Source organism: Chaetodon trifascialis, chromosome 15 (genome assembly GCF_039877785.1).
Source record: "Chaetodon trifascialis isolate fChaTrf1 chromosome 15, fChaTrf1.hap1, whole genome shotgun sequence".
NCBI lineage: Eukaryota > Metazoa > Chordata > Actinopteri > Chaetodontiformes > Chaetodontidae > Chaetodon > Chaetodon trifascialis.
Window position 1 is genome coordinate 11,737,760 of NC_092070.1, and position 20,547 is coordinate 11,758,306.

At 41.5% G+C, this 20,547-nt stretch overlaps 3 protein-coding genes across 5 annotated transcripts in view; all 3 read left to right on the forward strand.

Moving 5' to 3' along the window:
* Nucleotides 1-1,034: 1,034 nt before the first annotated feature.
* gdpd3a (glycerophosphodiester phosphodiesterase domain containing 3a) lies at nucleotides 1,035-8,035 on the forward strand. Of its 2 annotated transcripts, XR_011603107.1 has the most exons (11): nucleotides 1,035-1,486; nucleotides 2,146-2,188; nucleotides 3,129-3,264; nucleotides 3,426-3,471; nucleotides 3,556-3,674; nucleotides 4,400-4,489; nucleotides 4,649-4,782; nucleotides 4,989-5,048; nucleotides 5,267-5,318; nucleotides 7,364-7,766; nucleotides 7,927-8,035. XR_011603107.1 is itself a non-coding variant. In XM_070981405.1 (10 exons), the coding sequence occupies exons 1-10, from the start codon at nucleotides 1,348-1,350 to the stop codon at nucleotides 7,490-7,492; spliced, it is 948 nt and encodes a 315-aa protein (XP_070837506.1). In that variant the 5' UTR covers nucleotides 1,274-1,347; the 3' UTR covers nucleotides 7,493-8,012. The 2 variants fall into 2 exon arrangements, 1 of the variants encoding a protein (XP_070837506.1); XM_070981405.1 differs by having other exon boundaries at nucleotides 1,274-1,486; nucleotides 7,364-8,012.
* Nucleotides 8,036-10,451: 2,416 nt separating this feature from the next.
* On the forward strand, nucleotides 10,452-15,213 carry ypel3 (yippee-like 3). Its single transcript, XM_070981996.1, has 5 exons — nucleotides 10,452-11,027; nucleotides 12,220-12,338; nucleotides 12,574-12,617; nucleotides 13,371-13,479; nucleotides 14,028-15,213. Exons 2-5 carry the CDS (start codon nucleotides 12,222-12,224, stop codon nucleotides 14,115-14,117), a joined length of 360 nt encoding a protein of 119 aa, XP_070838097.1. The 5' UTR covers nucleotides 10,452-11,027; nucleotides 12,220-12,221; the 3' UTR covers nucleotides 14,118-15,213.
* Nucleotides 15,214-17,476: 2,263 nt separating this feature from the next.
* Nucleotides 17,477-20,547, forward strand: part of atp6v0ca (ATPase H+ transporting V0 subunit ca) — a 57,740-nt gene continuing 54,669 nt past the window's right edge. For both annotated transcript variants that reach the window (XR_011603082.1, XM_070980357.1), the window contains exon 1: nucleotides 17,477-17,717. Coding sequence is in view for 1 of the 2 variants with exons in the window: in XM_070980357.1 (XP_070836458.1) it covers nucleotides 17,642-17,717 (76 nt within the window). In the remaining variant the exon portion in view is untranslated. The remainder of the gene's footprint in view (nucleotides 17,718-20,547) is intronic.

Here is a 20,547-nt window from a genome sequence, read left to right on the forward strand (position 1 = left end):
TGCATTAGACTAATCTCAAAGCAAAACTGACTAACACTGCAGCTGAGTCTGAAATACGTCTGTGAAACTGTCCCTAGAAGAACCTTAAGCACGAGAGTTACAGGAATGCACGTCGTGAACTTGCTTTTCCTGCTGTACACCTTTCCCATCTTCTTCCATGACATGTCTGAGCATGGCTGCCCCCTCCATCCCTGATATTCCCGCAGTCTTTGGCCACAGCTGGAAAGATAGCAGGAGAACAGAAACGTGGGCACACAGGCAACATGGTCTGGGTGACAGAGGACCAGGATTTGCTCATACTTTGTACGTCAAAAGGAGACACCTGCGGAGAAAATGCTGGAAAGTCACGTCCTACTGCTGTCAATAGATTGCTCTATTCGGGTGAAAACCGGGCTTGTTGTAACATTTCAGAGGCGGCTCAGGCCGTCACGCTGATTGTTTGTCGCATTCCAGCTCTGCTGTTGAAGCTGAACAATACAGTTACGCACTCTGCTGACTTTGTACTGCATATATAGTGAGCATGCATGTTTCTAGACATGTGATGTTATAGCCTTGTGGGTTAAAGGTGAGTTTACATATCTATACACACCTTTGTCAAATACACACAGGCTAAGAGTCCTGCTGCATTTCCAGTGATGCCTTTGTCTTTCTACCGCCCAGCCACTTGCTACAAACTATGCCACATTAAATCTGGAAAGGACATTACTTATTTTCCTCATTTTGCACCAGCTGTGAATTAGCATATGATCTTATGATTTAGTGTCAGATATGTTCTGTATCACTAAATACCGATGGACAACCTCACACTCCAAACAATGAAGCAGAGTAAAAGAAATCCTAGAAAGGTGTTGGCAAATATGCAGTGCCCAGGTATGACACACGTACACAAAGCCACCGTGATCCCAGCTGAACAAAGCAGTCAAAAGAGAGTGAAATAGTATTGCCACAGGAAAGGGAGAGGCAAGAGAGAGAGAGAGAGGGAGAGCGAGAGGGAGCAGTGAGGTGAGCTGTAGGTTGTGAGCTAGTTCTTCATTAACTGATTTTAGAGCTCTGAAGGTTTCAGGTGCGTTCGCTGAGAGCGAGCAAGAGGGAGGCTCTCTTTGGTCTTACCAGTCAGTCCAGTTTGTTCTTATCTTCCAAGGAAGGCAGAGAGCAGACTGTCTTCAGTCAAGCTTTCGGATTTGTTCACTTGTTCTTGGAAGCACAAAGGGGGATTGTTGTAGATCTTTATTAAGAGTGTAATTATCTCTTCCTGATCAAGGGCACCCTTTGTTTAGTTTGATCACTGTTTTTGTGGTGCGACCTTGCATAGACTCAGGAGCTCACGGGACGTACTTGCAGGGAAGGATGAGCAGTTTTGTGTACTTCATCCTCCCAGCTCTGGGTGGATACACTCTCACCTCGGTGTACCTGCTGAAGAATCCGCTCATCCTGCACAGGAGGAAACGCACAGCCTTTTACAGCACACACATCTCACACAGAGGAGGTAAGGGTGCGACTGGTGCTCCACCTGGAGGGAGAGGGACCCATGATGTTCTGATCAGTCAAAGCAGCACAGGGCGTGGAGAAGGCTAACCGACTGTGAAGTAGCCAAGGAGGTGGAAGGATGTTTGTATTTTTGTGTCACTTTCCCCCTTTTTAAAGGCTCATTTCATCCACTAGTTGCACAAAGTTTGTGAGGGAATCCACACAAAAGCTTTCCTATAGTGTGTCTCGTGCACAAATGTTTGATTAGAAGGTGAGGGCAGAATCTCACTCACACATTTTATGGCATATGTTTTCTCATTAATATGTTAACCTGCAGCACATAGATCAAATGAAAATGTGAGATGTCAACAATTAGCAAAAGAAGCATGTTGAAAAGAGAATCCAGATGTGATTGCTAACCTCATGGAGAGAGTCTATGGCTACTGAAACATCAGGAAAAATCCTTAATGATATGACAACACTGAGGACCTTCCAGTATGTTGTTTGATCTGTGGATTAATTATTCACTGTTTCCTCCTGACCTGCAGTGGAGACAGCGATGCAATATTCTCAGGACTTAGCCAGTTTGTCCAAATGTAGCCCCATGAGCTATTTTTCTGTATTTTTGGGTCCCTCTTGCTCCTCTGCTGCCGTCATCAACCCTCTGTTTGTTACCAGGATGTGGAGAGAGGATAGAAAGCACGATGGGGGCGTTCACACAGTGAGTACACAACTCAAGAGGTGAGCCGCTGCTCTCAGAACAGCTGTGAGAGAAACAGATCACTGCTTAGATTCATCAGTCCCTCAAAGTCTGTCAGCTTCAAATGTGGATGTGTTGCACATTTTCTCTTTCGGAATAACCAGAGCTATTTGAAAATGATGAAAAAATGAGCTCAATTTTTACATTCAGGATTTATGATGGATTATATAAACAGAATTTATGTTCACATTATCGGAATATGATAAAGAAAATATGACATAAGATCATCACAGAACAGTAATCCAACAAGTCGGTGACATCTGTGATGATTTTGGTGAAACTGACAGGAACTATGGCCCCATCACTAATAAATGAAATAGGTGAAAATTGATCAACAGCAAAGATTTACTGTCCTTCAAATCGAACCATGTAGCCAACCTTTGAGAATCCATAGGGGTCAAGGGTCAAATGGGAATTATTAACAAAATCATAATAGACAAAAACTAATGGAAGTCAATGGTGCAGTGACCTCTTAACATCCTCTTCCACTATTAAGAAAAGAAGTTTTTGATGGTCGACATCCATATGTTTACTGACAGTGAAATGGAGCGGTCGATTCCTTTGCCAGCCTCATTTAAAACAGCCAGCGTTTCACAGGCGCTGATGTTTCTGTGGAGTCTGTGAGCAACTGAGCACCACTGAACTTACATTTAGCATCTGTGCACTTGCAAGCTTTGGATGCTGTCTGATGAGCTGTCCCTGTGAGATTTTAGGCTTAACAACAGCATATTTGGAAATCTAAGCTACCTTAGTCAGTGGAGTTTCAGAAAACCAAACATTTGATGTACCCATGCAGTTTTCAGTCTTTTTAGCATTAGGTGTTTTAGTTTCTTGTTACTAAAAGAGATTAGTTCATGTTGCCTTACACTATTTTTATCTCTGTACCTCCATCTGTCTCCAGTGCAGTGGAGCAGGGCACTGAGATGCTGGAGCTGGACTGTCACTTGACGCAAGACGGACATGTGGTGGTGTCACATGATGAGAATCTGCTGAGGCAGACCGGGCAAGACGTCACCGTCTCCTCACTCAAGCTACAGGTGGTTAGGACAAAGGTCACAAGGTCATGCTGAGACTGTAGCTCTGGCCAATGAACCAAACACAGTGTCAAAGTGGTGGTTTTTTTGGGGTTTTTTTTCAGACAACCATGCTTAGAAATAGTTTATAAATGATACATGCCTCCATACATCTGCTTTTGTAGGATTTGCCTCTGTATAAGGAGAGACTGGAGGTCACATTTTATGCAGGTGAGTTCCTCCTCTCATTCTCCAATTCTCAATTAGTAATGAAAAGATGAAGATGATGCATCGGTTTTCACCCTTCTTCTCCAGGTTGCTACAGCAGCGGTGAAGACAGGAAGTTCGCTCTGCTGGAGGACCTGTTCAGGAAGTTCCCTAAGATGCCTGTCAGCATTGAGATCAAAGAGAATAACCACCAGCTGATAGAAAAGGTAGAGTTCACACAGAAAAACAGCTCTTACCTGAGCAGTTTCAGTACTCTCCCAGTGGTATGAAAGAATCTCCAAAATATGAAATAATGTTCATATTTGTCTGTAGTTTTCAATATGGTGGATATGTTGGATCCCCATGCTGTGCTCACTCTGAAACCTCCACTAACCATTAAACCGTGACACAATATGTGCTGACATTTCAGAGAGATGATATGTAGCACTGCCCAAAACAAACAGGTATGAACTCACTAAGCAATAAAACATCATCATCATTCGGCTTACACAGAATTATAACATAAAAGTCACATGACCTTTACTTTTTTTCAACTGAGCAGCAGACATTATGATTTCTTGGCTTTGTCTGTCTTTAAATGTCTACATGAAAAACTAACCAATCAGACGGTCTGAGCCACAGCTCAGCCTGCTAAATGTCAAGATTATCCCCGATGATGAGATTTGAATTACAGCCACTGTTTGACTTTGCAGCTTTTCTTTTACTCCAAAGTTGAGTTGTTTCCAATATTTGGTTCTCTCTATGCTCCATGATGTATCTGCCGCCCTTTTCATGCTCTCTAAAACAGCGATGCCTGTGATATTCCTGTTTGTAACACTGCTGGTGTGCACTTGTGTCTGTCTTGTTTCGTATTAACTGTACTTACTTTCTGATTTGGATTCACCTTCATATTGCAAAATTTCATCTGCGACCCTCCGTTTTCTGTGTGTAGATATCAGACTTGGTGAAACACTACAACAGGGAGGAGATCACTGTCTGGGCCACGGTGAACTCCAGGATCATGAAGGAATGTCGCACAACGGTATATAAACCACCTGGGGGAGACAGAGTTACTTGTGCATCATTTTACTATCAGTTCACAAACAGTGTGACATTATAGTGACTGCTTGATCAGTACAGGTGAAATTAAAGTGTAAACTGTGTGTACTGTAAATCTGCTTGTCTCTCTGCTTCCTCGTAGAACAGCTCCATGCCGTACAGCTTCACTGCGAGCCGAGGCGTGCTGCTTCTGCTTCTCTTCTACAGCGGCCTGCTGCCCTTTGTGCCACTGGGAGAGAGTCTGCTGCAGTTCTACCTGCCGCACATCATCAACAGGTGCGGCTGCAGATGTGTGCATGTTTGAGTCCAAGTGTCTGTCATGCATGTGCCATTACACAGGTAGGGAGATGTTCTTCGTCTCTGCTCAGACTATTTCACAACTGTCTTCATTTCTATACACCGCGTGCTGTGTGTGTCTGACAGATCTTACAGATTTTTTCAGATTTTCTGTTTTTTCTTGCTTCTGTCTTTGTGTGTTGAAGGACATTCATCCCTAAGAAGCGCATCCTGAGGAACAGACTGATCATCTATTTGTTACAAAAGTGAGTGAACTTGCTGTATGTAGAAATCTGAAATGGTCATGCGAGAAAAAAAAAAACTGAAAGCATTTCTGAGAGCACTACATCCAGAACACATGGAGTGGTGCTTTTATGCAGGAGTACAGTGGCACAGTTTATACACAGCAAGGTCAAATTGATTTTTTACTCCTGTTTGTATGAAAACTGAAATCTTCCTGTATTCGTTTCTGTTGTCATTTCAGAGTAACAATGAGGAACAGTCTTTTTAAACACCTCGCAGCCCGTGGAATTCAGGTATGAAAATGTTGGCAGAATCAGTTTATTGCCAAGTAAATTTTCACATACAAGGCCATTGCCTTGGCATTTAGTTGTATACCAATTATCATGATATGACACAGTGAAAATCAAGTCCTCTTGTTTTTTTCCTGGATCACCAACTGTGGGACTTCATTTAATCAAAGCACTGAATGGTTTAATGCAGCGGCCCCCAACCTTTTTTGCACCACAGACTGGTTTCACGTAAAGCAATAATTTGCCTGACTAGCATAGAAACAAATAAAAACAAATTATTAAAAATACAACTAACCATTAGCCTGAATGTAGTTGTTGTAATTAGTGGGAGCCCTGCGCTTGTTTCTCCTCAACGAGAAGGCTTCATTGCCTCATTTGCGAGCCTGACGCCACATATTACGCAGAGCGGGCTTGGTGTGTGAGAATCACCTGAAGCGATAAACCCGTATATAAAGTAGGACTGCTGATATTGGAACTTTCCTGGGTTGGTCCTGGCAATGTCCTGGGAAAATTCAGGGAAAGTTCCGGGTTGGTCCTGGGAAAGTTCTGGGTCAGTCCCGGCAATGTCCTGGGAAATTTCCGGGCCGGTACCGGTTCGAACCCGTGGAGGTACCGGGTCAGATACTGAAAAACTGATTCATGCCTTTAATTCAAGCTGACCCAGCTGTTATTATCATTATTATTATCATTAGTGTATGTCCCGGGTTGGATCCCTGGTCCACATCTGGCCCAGGTTGTTGATATTATTATTGTTATCATTAGTGTGTGTTTCCCAGGTTGGAGCCCAGGTCTGGATCCAGCGTGAGTTGTTGATATTATTATTATTATTAGTGTGTGTGTCCCGGGTCAGATCCCACATTGGATCCCGGAGACACAGTGGATGCTCTGTGCGGCCCAGTACCAAATGGCCCACAGACCGCTACTGGTAGCGGTCCCCAACCACTGGGTTTAATGCACATTGCACACCAGTATCTCAACTGAGACAAACAGTAACACTGACACAGCCTCTTTGAGTGTCTTGAATGCATCGCCTCTGTCCTGATGTGAGCACTCTCTGCTGAGGTTGTGACTAAGAAAAGCTCTGCTCCTCATTATCCACGTCAAAACAGAGGGACAAGATTTGCTTGCTTCTAGAAAAAGTGGACCTAGGTCAGTATTAGAAATGGACAAAGTGTAAAACAAGTGCATAAATCCACTGTATATGTTAGTATAAGTACAATATACTGTATATTTCAGTAATGCAGTATAATAAAGCTGCTGTCATGGCAGTGATATCATATATTGTTGCAACATATAAACACAGTCTAGTCTGATCAGGTGCTCCTCAGTGCTTCAAAGTTTCACTTTATGCTGATGTCTGCTCTAGTTTGACTCTTACGTCTGAGACAACTGCAACCCTCCAAATTTAGGACAGCTGAGTTTGACTTCCATTGATGGTCAGGTCACATACTGTAGCTCAAGGCTGCAGGAAGGATAACAGGGAAACAGGATGCCAGCAGATTCTTTCACTCATTTTGTTTACTTCCTTAAAGGTGGAGTGAGTCATTCTGGAGAAAGATTGTCGATATTTCCATCTCTTCTTCATCACAATGCAATTACATGTTAGCTTCCCCTTCCCCTCTTCCTGTGCATGAGCACAAACACAGCCTGCTTTCCAGAAAGTGCACAGGTTGTTATTCCTCACAGTGACATTTCTTACAGCAGGTTTGAGGTCAAAAGTTTCTTGAGAGGTGTGTACACACAGAAATCCAGAGAGATTTATTGGGGATTTGGGAGGGGCAGTGATGCGTAGAAGGAACTGGCAACACCAATCACAGATATACAGACAAAAGTGAATTGTATTTAACCCCATTTTAATGCAGTGAGACCCCAACCCAATAAAAAATATCCTTTTCTGTAATGACTTTCTTCAGTTGAAATCAGGTTTATAAGCAGTTCTGTTAAAATGAAAACATGAAAAGATCTGTATGAAGGTGATGAAGTGTTTTGAGGTGTTAAAGGGGGCCTGAACGGATCATTACAGTGGACTAATACATCTGTAATTGCAGGTGCACTTGTTTGTGTGCAATAAGGATGAAGACATAAAGGCTGCATTTGAAGTGGGGGCCACAGGGGTGATGACTGACTACCCAACTCTTCTGTCAAGCTACCTCTGCCAAAACCAAAGTCAGGATTGACCTCAAATGCATCCACACATGACGACAATGAGGACGAATGAACGAGGTGAATGAGGATTGTGTGCAAAAAAGAGAAGACTGTGAAAAAGAAGTGAACACAAGAAATGTTGGACAGTTATTGTTCTAACTATGGGGAAAAAAACTCCTTAATCCCAATCCTTGATCACTCTTGATCTGTCAGCACAGCCCTGTGTTTTGAGAAACTATCATTGATTTTTGAGCAGCAACAGCTCAAACAGTGCTGAAGCGATCTTATTGTATTTTCCTGGAATTAGTCCATAAAGGTGAAATAAAGACAGCAACGCAGAAAAGTTAACATGTAACACACAGAGGTTAAGATTTGAATTTGGCTTAGATTTTTAGTTGTTTGTGTTTGTGAGGGAACAACATAGTGACGTTTCATGTCGGTATGTGTTCCTGCGCGTGTGTGAAAGTGTGTTGTGTGTGTTGAGTATTCATGTTTGTGAAAGTGTGACCAGAGGAATGTGCAGGTGTGAGGAAGAGAAGGAGGACAGAGGAGAACAAATAAATAAATGAATATTTAAAAAGAAGAAGAAACAAGGATATGAACAAAGAAAAAAATATATTGGTGATGTGCGTTTTCTGACCGGTTTTGATGGATCCACTTGAGAATGTATTGGAGTTGGTTTGCTAAGAAATAATGGAGGAGGTGTGGCGCTTCTAAGCCTCCTTGGACTTTTGGATTTTGTTGATTTGATTCTGGGTGTCTTTGTTTTCCACTAATATTGGGTGATGATAGAGTTTAATGATTTAAACCAGGTATGATTGAACTGGAAACACTGAGAATAGATCATTAAATTTAGGGAGTAGAGCATTGTCATTTCAGCAGCTATTCTGCCTGAAACTGATAAGTTGTTTATTGAGCAGTTTACATTGGACTGCCCTGACAGCCTGGGGAAACGTGACTCCCCATGTATGACCCTGATCCCAAAAAAAGTTGGGATGCTGTTTAAAATTAAAATAAAAACAGAATTCAATCATCTGCAAACAAACCGTTGACTGACAACAGTTTCTGAGTCCACGTAGTTTCATCCATTATATAATCATGTGTTCACACAGTAGTGAACCTCTCTCCATCCTTGCTTGTGAATCACTGAGCCTTTCCAGGATGCCACCTTAATACACAATCATGATACTATCACCTGTCACCAGTGAACCTGTTTACCTGTGGAATGTTCCAAACAGGTGTTTTTGGAGCATTCCACAGCTTTCCCAGTCTTTAGTTGCTCCTGTGCCAAAGTTTTTGAAATGTGTTGCTGCATCATATTCAGAATAAACATATATTTCCAAAAATCAACGAAGCTGATGAAGTCAAACATTCAATATATTGTCTTTGTACTGTTTTCAATGAAGTATATGTCAAAAAGGATTAGCAATTTATCTCACTGTTGTATTTTTTGGAATGGGGGTGTATGTGATGTTACCACTGCAGTGGGACAGTGTGGTCATCTCTAGCTGGAAGTTTTGATGATTCTCTGAAGCAAATAGAAATTTCCAATCGACCTCAAGAAAAGCGTTTTCTGTATGGAGGGACATGAGTAATGTATTAAACTAAACACTTTATGTGTATTACTGGATGAGTGTGTACCTTTAATAAAACTGGTTGGATGTGGGTGGATTATGGGAGCAATCACCTTTTCTAGTCTGTGAGCCAGAGCTTTAATCATGATTTTTATGTCTGTGATGATTATTGAAATGGGACGGTAGCTGTCTGGCAGAGTGGGGTGTTTAAGTTTCAAAAGAAGTCAGATTATAGCAGCATTTGTCTTTGCTGGTAGTTCAGTTTTATTTCAGTTGTCAGTCTGTGGAAAAGTGGCGCTGGGAGGGTGTAGTGTTTGTAGTTGAAGTGAATATTTAACCAGCTGCACCAAGTCACCTGACATCACATTTTTCATGATAAGGCAGCAAGCATGGCTTTGTTTTGATTGGATGTGTTATTATTTTCCATTATTTGATTGGTTTGAGAAAGTGCTGGACTTAAGAAAATAAATTCTCTGGTATGATTCACTTTTATATTCCTTCATATGTCTTTTTTGTGGGATTAAAATGAAAAGTATGAACGAGTGAAATGAAAACACACTCTTGTGATACTCTAAATATATCCTGGTGCGTGGAGTGTCATTAATGTAGTGTTTAGGCCATGTTATGCATTTGTGTGTAATACAGTCACTCATCTACTACACATGCAAGTTAAAATAGAGGGTTTTACATGTGCAGTGGGCCTCACCTGTGTCCCAGGCTACGTTCAAAGTCCAGCCACACTGCTGTGATAATAATCAACCAGTATTCTGGTGTAACAATGGCTGTATTTTTCTGACCTGCTTGGCAGTGCCTTGCCGTGTGACAAATAAGTTAGTGGGACATAAGTGGATCAGTGCACACTGAGGTCTTTAAGAAAGTAGAGCAAACATTTTAATAAGTAATCCAGCAGAGAAATGACGTTCCTCTGATCATACAACCTCAGATGTGAATATTTGCTATTTGTCTTCATTTTCTATGATTGTAAACTGAACATCTTCAAACCAGGACATGTGAAGACGTCACCTTGAGCTTGGGGAACTTTTTTATTATATTCTGTCATTTTATAGACCAAATGATTAGACAATAATTAACAGATTCATCAATACGGGTGGAAATAATTAGTTTCAACCCTGCATGATACAGGGAGCTAAATTAAATTGAACTGTTATCAATGAAATGTGAACTGCTGTGGTGGTTTTGCGGGGGCGTTCATAAGCTTTAGCAGAATCCGTTTCATTAACATGTCTCCTGATGTTGGATGGTGCTGTGCTGAAGGAATCTGGACCTCCTGGACAGAAGAGAAGAAACCACATCATCTCCACATCCTTCCTGCTTCCTCCTTCAGGGATATTAAAGATTTGCCGAATCCTGTCACGTAGCCGCTGATGATTGTCCCCTACAGAGTGTGCGTGTGATCAGTCTGCAGCCAATCTGACGGACTTTCATCCCAAATCCATAAACACAAACTACAGGACGAGAGTCGCGATAAACCGCTAACAGCATTTATCGGACTGTGTACCAACAATCAAACCGATAGCCATAAAGGGCTCGTGTGAAGCGAATTTGATTGGTTGACCCACATTCTTAACGTCACCCGCAGGCTCCTATTGGTCGACAGGGATTTGTTTTGCACTCTTCAGACTTCCTCCTCTGCGTGTTTTCATAAACAAACCACATTTTTCTCCCGCCGGGGCCGCCGCACGGTCATCCTGTCTGCCAGCCAGCATAGTCGGGTTTTGTATCCTGTTTTAACGAAGGTCGTGGGGGGACTTTGAAAGCCGTTTCACATTCAAAAGAGAGACGCGGGTAAACGGACTCCGCTGCAACAAACGAAGGCTGTCTGTGTTCGTCCTCATTGTCCGAGCCGCCAGCGCGTGGTCGACTGTTGGACCGAGCGGACCCGCCGACCACAGACCCGCTTTGATCGGATGCTTTTCAGTTGTCAGTCGCATTGGCCCGCTGTGTAGACTGTGAAGAGCTTCAGTAGTATCAGGTGAGTCGACAGACACTGGAAAATATCCTGCAATGCGCATCTGAGCTGCTGTTAGCGTCTGTATGTTGTGTCAGTGAAGCTAGCCAGCTAGCTAACACGCAAGCTAGGTCCGAGCTGGTGGGCAGTTTGTCTCGTAGCTGACAGATGTAACTATTATCGTGCCGTTTCAGGCCATGTGGGTCGTTATTTAGCGACTGACAGACGGTCACCAGTGTTAGTGGCGCATAAATGGCGCAGCACACGTTGCAGGGGCTTGAATTTGGGTTAACTGATTGTATCTAATGAAGCGAGGATTGTTTGTGCAAACTATCATGGACCAGGAAGCAAGCTGGCAAACTGTCCGAACCTGCTTGCCAGCATTAATTGAAACCAATTTTGTTAATTTATAACAATGCATGCTTTGTCTAATGTGCCTTGACCATACGTCAGTCTTTGCACAATAGGAAGTTTCTTGATCACAGCACATTGTGTAGTAGAGCTGCAATTTAGTCAGTTTGCAGGATAGATAAATCTGTCCAACTGTGGAGACCATTTCTGCCAGAAAAGAAAGATAAATGTTGAAATAATCATGGTCAATTATAAAGCTATGATACTTGGTCAAGTTTGTAAGATACCATGCCTAAATTATGAGATATGAAGACAAAGTACTGCTTTACTAAGTCAAAATTATGAAGTAGGAAGTAACAGTTTGTAATTTTGACTTACTGTGGTTTTTAACTCTTCATCCAGTTTCAATGAACTTGATCAATAAAGTGTTAAATTTAGTTAAAGTGTCCTGATACCAGATTTTTATCTAATAATGGCTTGCCTTCTCTTAATATTGACTTCACATAATTATATGTAACTACATAAAAAATAAGCCAGCATACGATTTATAAAGCTATAAACAGCTAATGATTGAAAAAAGTACATTTAAAAATGAGTGTGTTAACCAACTGATTGTTCCAGTGTCACAGTTTCTTAACATTTAGTTCAGGCTTGTTGGGGGGGAATGCCTTGCAGGGTTTTGCTGTTATTATCAGATAAATTAAAAGTTGATGGAAAACCTGTCCACTTCCTCACAGCTACAGGTAAATGTAAAGTGATAATCCTAAATTCACACATACGATTAATCAGTGGCTCTTGGGAATCACTAACTCTGTGCATGGTAATATACGACAATCCTGCATCCCCCTACCCTCTTCGTCCTCAGACATGGTGAAGCTGACAAAGGCCAAGACTTTCCAGGCTTACCTGGACTCCTGCCACCGCCGCTACAGCTGTGTGCACTGCCGCGCCCACCTGGCCAACCATGACGATCTTATCTCCAAGGTGAGTGTGCTGCCACTCTTTGTTGCTAATAATCATTTCAGGTGGCACCACTTCATAGCTCACATAGTAGTGCAAGTGGCTACACTGGAAAAACCGGACTGACATAAATCAAATAAGTGATCTCCCAAAGTTAGGAGACATTTTGGAAATATTTTGTAAAGCTGGAAAAATCCTAATAAATATTATGTTGTGATTTATTTATTTATTTTTAATTCTCTGATTTCATGTGTCCTAGTCTTTCCAAGGAAGTCAGGGCCGAGCCTACCTCTTCAACTCTGTGTGAGTACTTTCTTCTACATATTACTACATGTTGGCACATTGAATGTACAGAAGTGGATATTATGATTTTAGGTGTCCAGTTTTAGTTTTATCTCCATAATCACTGCGCAGACGGTAAAAACGTGAATTCAGCGAAGGTTACAATTGATTTGTATTCATCACAGTTTTAAGAAGACTCTCCTTAAATGGCCCTTTGCTCGACATTATCAATTTTTTTCAGATAAGATTAGTGGCCTCTTGAGTGGGTCTCAGAAACTAAAAGAAGTTGATGAATCTTTGCTTTTCTTTGTTTTGCGTGCGTATCATTTCTAAAATAAGTCTAGTTCTCTCCCAGTATTCCCAGTATCACACGGGTTTGCACAGACCACATTGTCAACAGATAATTTGATTTGCTCTTGAGTGAACCTTGAAGTTGGGTGAGTTCACGTTGGTCACACTCCTGCTGGGTTAGTGGGTCAGAAATACACGGGCTCTCTGTGAGCCCATTAAATAACACATAATCTAAGTCCATCAGCATTTCTTCAGTTTAAACCTTGATTTCTGAAGGTGGAACTCTGTTCTGAATGGTTTCATAGAAAGCTGTCCTCTCCACGACTGTGCGTGACCTTTTTTTTCCCTCAAAAGAAGTTATGACAATACAGGAAAGTAGTTCCTTTACTGTTCCTTTAGGATCACAGTAGTCTCAGGGTAAGGATGGGAATCCCTGTGAATCAGAAAGGAGCTGCTGTCTAACAACACCTCCTTTGTTTTCAGGGTGAACGTCGGCTGCGGCCCCGCAGAGGAGAGGCTGCTGCTCACGGGACTTCACGCAGTAGCTGACATCTACTGTGAAAACTGTCACACCACACTGGGCTGGAAATATGTAAGTGCGTCCACTTAACGTGGTTCCTACCATGCACACCTATGGTGTAGGGTTTACAGGTCAGCATCAGATTTAAACAACTGGCAGCACCCTGGTAACAGTAACAGTATGGCCCGTGATTCGACCGTGTCGTGCTTTATTTGTGTTCCCGACTGCGTTTACATTCTTTCACCAGTTTTGTGCCATAGAGCAACAATAAGCTATGCTTGTGCTTATAAAAGTAGAGGCACAGCCAGGTGATTTCTAGTGTGCTTTGTTTCATTACTGAGCAGGAGGCCACCACTGCAGTAGCTGTTTACATTCATTCATTGTTATTGAGAACAGCGATCTGAAGCTACACTGTAACCTGCACAAGTATAATTACATCTTTAGACATTTTATATTGTTGTTGCAGATGATTTTGTTGAGTTGAATAAATGACCCATTTGGAGAATCTGCATATCTTTTTATTAAACTAATCCAGAGTAGTAAATAACCTTGGTACACAGCTAACTTGATCTTCACTTTAATCTACTTTCGAGTAACTCTTAAATGCCCTCCTTCTGCAGGAACAAGCCTTTGAGCTGAGTCAGAAGTATAAGGAGGGGAAGTTTATCATCGAGCTGTCCCACATGATAAAGGACAACGGCTGGGACTGAGAGGGAAGTCTTCGTCTTTCTTCATGACTTTTTCAAAAGTTGCATCCCCTTGACTTAAAAGGGTTCCAGTGTAGCTTCCTCATCCCGCGTAAGAGCCATCGCTGTGTGCCACACTTTCACTTCGTACGGCTTCGTCAAGAATAGCATGTGATGCCTTATCTTTTTCTGTTCTTCATGTTTTTCCGGCAACCACAACAACACATGTGCTGATATTGCTATCCCATTTGCTAGTTGTGCTGGGACATGAACTGAATGAGTGCAGGGTTTGTGTGTGAACGACTGGGAGACGTAGTCACACAGGCACGTGTGCGTGAGGGATTTTAAAGCGTGTGTTTGAGTAATGAAACCCTTATCAGCAACCGCTAAACACACTCTGTGTGGGCGAGGCCACACCAAGTCAAATAATCTGACCTTCTTTCACATTGGATGCAGGTATGTGGGTTTTCCTTCTGAGTTTAAGGTGCACAATTAGACATATCTAGCCCAATCTGAGGAAAGAATTTAGGCCTGTTTAACCCATAGATCATTTCTGAGTGATGCAAGTGATGGGAATGCTTATAGCAGTGGGAGGGCTCGTTTTTTTATCAGTGAAATTCATGTTTTTTATGGTAAGATCAGTAACACCTGTTCATATTTTTGCCAAAGGCAGTCAGGATGTTGAATTAGTAATGTTAAAGCCCGCAAAAGTCTCCGGCAAGAATTCTTAAATCTGGAGTATGAATGTTTTCTGCTTGTAGGTGTACATTTTAGTGTGCGTGTGTGTGTGTGCATGTGTGTGTGTGCGTGTGCGCTCAGCAGGTGCTGAGATGTCTTAAGATGGATGGTGTTGAGAAGCATTAGTCTGGGGTTCACATCTAGAGTTTTCACTGCACAGCTGGATGTCTTCACTTTTCCTTCATGCTGATGAGATCTATCCTACATGTGTTTGTGTATAACCTAACACTGAGCCGCCCTTCCACATACATTTACTCAATCGTGTTAGTGCAAGGTGTGATTAGGATTATGTAGCATATTTATGGTGATTTTTAATGTCTGCTTCTTTCATTAAAAGTGTATTATTTTAACCTAATCTTTCATTAAAATGCAGTGTCTGTAACCTCTGTGGTTCTGTTTTCTTTTGCTTGTGGTATGTTACTCTACATATGTTAACTTGTCTCAGATTCCCACAACACTCCTCTTGAATTATTTATGTAATTTAGTATACAGTTAGTTTACAATACAGGAATATTTTGTATCTTCAGCTTACAAAGACAGCATTCAGATCTGATCTCCACCGCTTAAGAACTGATCATCCTTTACCCCACTTTCTGAATTTCAGCATCATTTTAAGGTAATTTTTACAGAGCATACCTGCTGATGCATATGGCGTAATGGTGTAACAATCTGTTCACAGTTTAAGTTTGTAATGTATTGATGCATGTGAGCAGAGCTCTCATTTATAAGGAGGAAGAAAGCGAACAGGATGCCCTGACTGACTGACCTGAAATCAGCCAGCAGATGGGGATGTGGGTACTGTTAGATTGTATGTATGCTACGCTGCAATACATTATAACTTCATATGCACTATATATCAACTTGGAACACTCACCAAAAGCTGAACATGACAACACACATGAAGGTAGTGCAGGGCTGTTTTATCAGACTGCATTAGTTTTAACTAGATGTAGATGTATATACGACATATGAACATGCTAGATACCTTGCTGGTTGTACAAGGCTGCTCCATACAGTTGAAGATGTGTCATTTTGTTCAGAAAAATTAAATTCCACACTCCAAAAGGCTTTCTACTTTTAGAAAACAGTTCAAATAAAACACTACATAAACAATATGTGCAGTCATACAAGACACGAGTGGAGTTCTGCGAGTGAAAGAAAGTACTGTAATAGTGATACTGCAGTAATATTTCACAACATCTAGCACTGAGCGGCCTTGGCTCTGTACAGTTAATTGCATAGCAGTACTAATGCATGTGTGTGTGTGGTGTTTGATTAATTAGTGGTTTATATAATTTTAATATATATTCTAACATCTAACACATCTTCCTTTTATTGTAAAGAAATGATTGTTACACTCGAGAACAGGTCACATGAGTGAACTCTGACCAGAAAGTGGAGAGGCTGCTGGCAGTCATGCGTGCAGTTCACATTTTCAACTGTCCGCTCTGCTTTCACTTCTCATGCCTGAAAAATGTACCTGTTGCATAAGATTGGGTTGTAAGTACATTCTCATGACTGAATTGAACTCATTAAAGGCATTATGGAGTGACAGAGAAACTTTACACAAGTAACACTGTGGGACACACATTTTAATGTTTTCTTATTTAATCCTCCATGATATGTTGCATCATATAGAGGGTCTCCTTCACTGCATGGTACATGTCACCAAGTACTGTCAGTGTTTTCTTCCCCCAGTGTACTGAATATAAATGCTTGAGAAATGTCTTGAGGAGTTGATATGATCCAATCAATTGACATTAAAACTCCCTGTTAAGCAAGTTGCAGCAATACAGCTCATTAGGACAAATCCCTCTTATTAAAGCTGATGCTGAGTGTAATTAGTGTTATTGTCAGGGAATAAATCTGCTCTAGCTGTCAAACCTACAAAACAAATGAATGCAAATAAGATTTTTTTTTTTTTTTTTAAAAACTAAATTGTGTAAAAGGCCAAAAATTATCTGATAAAAATGTGAGAAAATCTGACCAAAACAAGCAAACAAATGTTTCATTCATCTATGATGAATTATGAGGTGAAAATGTCCTTTATGCATTAGAAACACCCATTTCCATTTTACAGTGTCACCTTACAAGAGGAAGCTCACTGAATTAGGACTGTGTTAGTTTGTTTGAACACAAAAGGAAGTGTTTGAAATTAAACTCTCCCTGTTATTTCATTTTGACAGCATACACCATGCACATACTGCTGTATGACTGGGAGGATACATGAATGCTGGATAAGGACACAGTGTTACTGAGCTTTCTGAACGCTTTTAGATTACTCTGTTAACTTGTAGTACTTATAAATTAGAGCAAACATAGTGTTTATTGTTGATTTTACTCTCAATCTGACACCTAATAATTAATACCAGCGAGTAGCGTGTACTGGCGTTTCAACTGCAGTCACTTGCAGCAGAACATACCACAGCACACACACTGTCCGAGCGACTCATATCATACAATGGGTATAACAAACTGCTTTAACACATAATCGCTGTGAAAATTTCTATCAAATGGAAATGATTTCTACAAGGTATTCTACCTTACAATAAACAACAAGGACGAGATATTTCAAGCCTGTTTGTGTCATGCACCCCTATATCCACACAAATGGACCGTTCCGAGATGGTTGGTCACGTGACTTTTTCCGTTTCGCCATTTTCCTCTTCTACACCGGTGCTCTTGCTGGCAGCTACGTTGTCGCCCCCTCGCAGTGTTTTGACCTGTCCAAAGCTGACGGTGGGAAAGGGGAAACCCCAAAAAGAAGATAGTCTTCCTCGTAGCTATATCGCCCCGAGAAAAGTGCGAGAATGTCTTCTGAGGAGAGCCCCGAGTACTCGCCTTTCTTCGCTGTGATGGGAGCCTCTGCGGCCATGGTCTTCAGCGGTAACTACACCAGCTCCTTCATCTGACATTTCAGCCTTCGGCGTCATTGTCACGCTAACGGCGAATTAGCTTAGCCAGATGTTGAATGCTTGTGGCGATATTAGAGACGACAACACGGGGCTGTCTTAAAAGAGACGGTGTCGGTGTTAGCTGAGTCGGTCACGGCTCATACACACCTGCCAGGGATGCGAGGCAGAGGTGGGGGGAGGTTTGCGCCGACATCAAGCTGCTGACCACCAGCTCTTCACACTGCTAACATTATAGCTAGCCACCCCCTGTATGAGACAGGTTTTATTATATTATATCACATCAAATCATAGCTGTAACGCTGTGTCCTGGTGGCTGCTGGATGGTGACGCAGACCCTCACTGAGGTGGCAGCTGCCCCATCAGGCCATCTCTTATCTGTCATAATGAAGTCATTTTACAGTAGGAGGGTCCAGATCTTCATGAATTATAAGATAAATACGATTCTTGCTGAAATAGGATCCAGGGCATGTTTCCCATTGGTTGAATTGAGCCGTATCACAGGAAGGCCAGCGTCAAGGCCCGAATATCAGTGTGGGAAATTAAAGGGAGAATCCATCCATTCATTCATGTACTGCCACCTATCATGTGTAGCATGCGCTCGAGGATGGAGGTAGGAAACACCCAGTCTGTCTAAGAAGAGATGACATTACACCTCCATACAGAATATACAAGGTCCCCTCACAAGGGTCAAGTCAATGGGAGGATGCCTATTCCTGCAGACACAGAACACTGTCTCCATGAAGTGGAAATCATTGATGATTTCATGATGAAATCAAGTGACACTTTGTGGAATTTGTTTATTGAGTGAGTGCCAGACTTTGCTCATAAATTTCTGTTTGAGATAGTAAAGCCGAGTACGCACAGACAAAACTTCCAATACTTTAACCCGGCTGTCATACTGAGTACTGATCCTTTGCCAGTGCTCTCTTTTTTTTCTGAATTCAACATCTGGATAGCACGCTGCACCACCTGGCATGCCTGAATGAATTGAAGTGATAGCAGAAATACCACATTTTATAATGACATTGACAAAAGAAAACTCTATTTAATGTGGATCGGTCACATCCTGGCCTACAACTGGATCCGTGCATCTGTAATTAATCTAAATGAGGTCTTTTTTTTTTAATGTAGGTCAGAAGACATCCTTATACCTTTGTGTTGGAGTGTCTTGTGATCTATGTCAGAGATATCTTGTTATTTAGCAGATGTATACCAAAATGTTGAGGCTATCCTGCACAAACTTAGGTCTGTCTGAACTGTTATGTTTAATCCATTAAACAGGTTGTGTAAAGGTTGTGAAAAGACGACATCGCAGGCTAGAAAAAAAAAATCTTTCAGGTTCTTCTCAATGATGGTTAGAAATATTACTTCATCTCCATCGTCATTTTTACTGCTATTTTTTTTTTTTTTTGCTGTATACTGTATCACAAATCAGATGATTAATGCAGTTACTGTTAGTGTGTAGCACAGCACTGCCTGAATACATGGCATTAGCATTTAATCTTGCAGCAGTGTCAGGCTGGTACTAATATTGATCTTGGAGAGTTAAAAAAGATCCAGATACTAATTTATTGGCCAGTATTTGTTTTTAAACAGAAACAGCTTAGTTATTAAGTAAGTTTTGAAAAATAAACTTTTCTAAATTTCCTCAGAAATATAGAATATAGACAGAATATCCTTTCTGTTCTGCAGTTTCTTGTTGCTTATCAGCCAATGTATTGGTCAGGCTCAGTTATAAATTATTTCCTTTGTGGATCCAGTTTTGGCTTTACAGCTTTGAATCAGAAAAATATTATGTCTCTCTCTCCTTCTTCATTGGTGCTGTTATAGAGTCATAACAGTTGCTTATTCACAGTGGAGTCGGTCCAGGATTTCTTGAGTTGACAGTTGCGTGACACACAAACCGTGATGTTATGTTTCAGAAAGGAAATCAGAAAGCTGATACTTAATAAACACTCAAGGCAACTCAATCAAGCATCTTGTAGCTGACATCTGTGTAAGGCTGAAGACCCACAGGACAGAAATGTGATGTTCATCCCCGTTCCTTGTCTATGGGATGCAAATGTACTGCCTTTCAAGGTACAGTGGGAAAGTATGCACTGCGGAGTTGACACATGATGCGCTGAAAATGGGAAGATTCAGACATTATGTTATACTTACATGCAAATACAAACTGCATCAACTATCAGTGGATAAGAAAATCATTATTGACTTTTTAGGGATTCCTCTTTTGTATGGCCACAGCACTTAAAATTGTTGGACAAAATGTCGTGTTGCTTATTTAAAAAATACACACCAACAATAGCTTTTTGTCTAAGAACATAGCCCGTACAAGTGTCATCACACCCACAGCCGCAAGTGAGAAGCAAGGATTGGTGTTGTGTGATTTATTTATTCGTTTGTTTCCCGCAGGTCTTCGTTATAAGCAGGTAGCATCCTGTATTCAGACTTACCTAGTGCTTGTTACCATCAAAGACAATCAGTTACTGACCTGTGCAGATTGATGCTGTACAGATAATGAAGAATAGCACTGATCACTGTGGATTATCTGTATTTCTTTTTTTCAGTGAGCTTTAGTGAATACATGCAGGGGATGAACCCCCACACATGATGTAGACTGCTTGGTAAAAAAAGGGTAGATGTCAGACAAGTGATAAACTGGCAGACATACAACTGGCTATCTGACGAAACATGAGGTGACAGTGGGGCTCAAGGGGAAACCTCCCATTTTCTGTCACATCATGAAAATAGTCCTGTAGTAAAGTATTGAAGTTGCTGGGTGATGTGGGGTAGCAAGGCTC

Coding starts and splice junctions, on each gene's coding strand:
- gdpd3a (XM_070981405.1), top strand. CDS start 1,348: ATGAGCAGTTTTGTGTACTTCATCCTCCCAGCTCTGGGTGGATACACT. Junction 2,189..3,128: donor ACGATGGGGGCGTTCACACA/GTGAGTACACAA, acceptor ATCTGTCTCCAG/TGCAGTGGAGCAGGGCACTG. Junction 3,472..3,555: donor GGAGGTCACATTTTATGCAG/GTGAGTTCCTCC, acceptor CTTCTTCTCCAG/GTTGCTACAGCAGCGGTGAA.
- ypel3 (XM_070981996.1), top strand. CDS start 12,222: ATGGTGAAGCTGACAAAGGCCAAGACTTTCCAGGCTTACCTGGACTCC. Junction 12,618..13,370: donor GCCTACCTCTTCAACTCTGT/GTGAGTACTTTC, acceptor CTTTGTTTTCAG/GGTGAACGTCGGCTGCGGCC. Junction 13,480..14,027: donor CCACACTGGGCTGGAAATAT/GTAAGTGCGTCC, acceptor CTCCTTCTGCAG/GAACAAGCCTTTGAGCTGAG.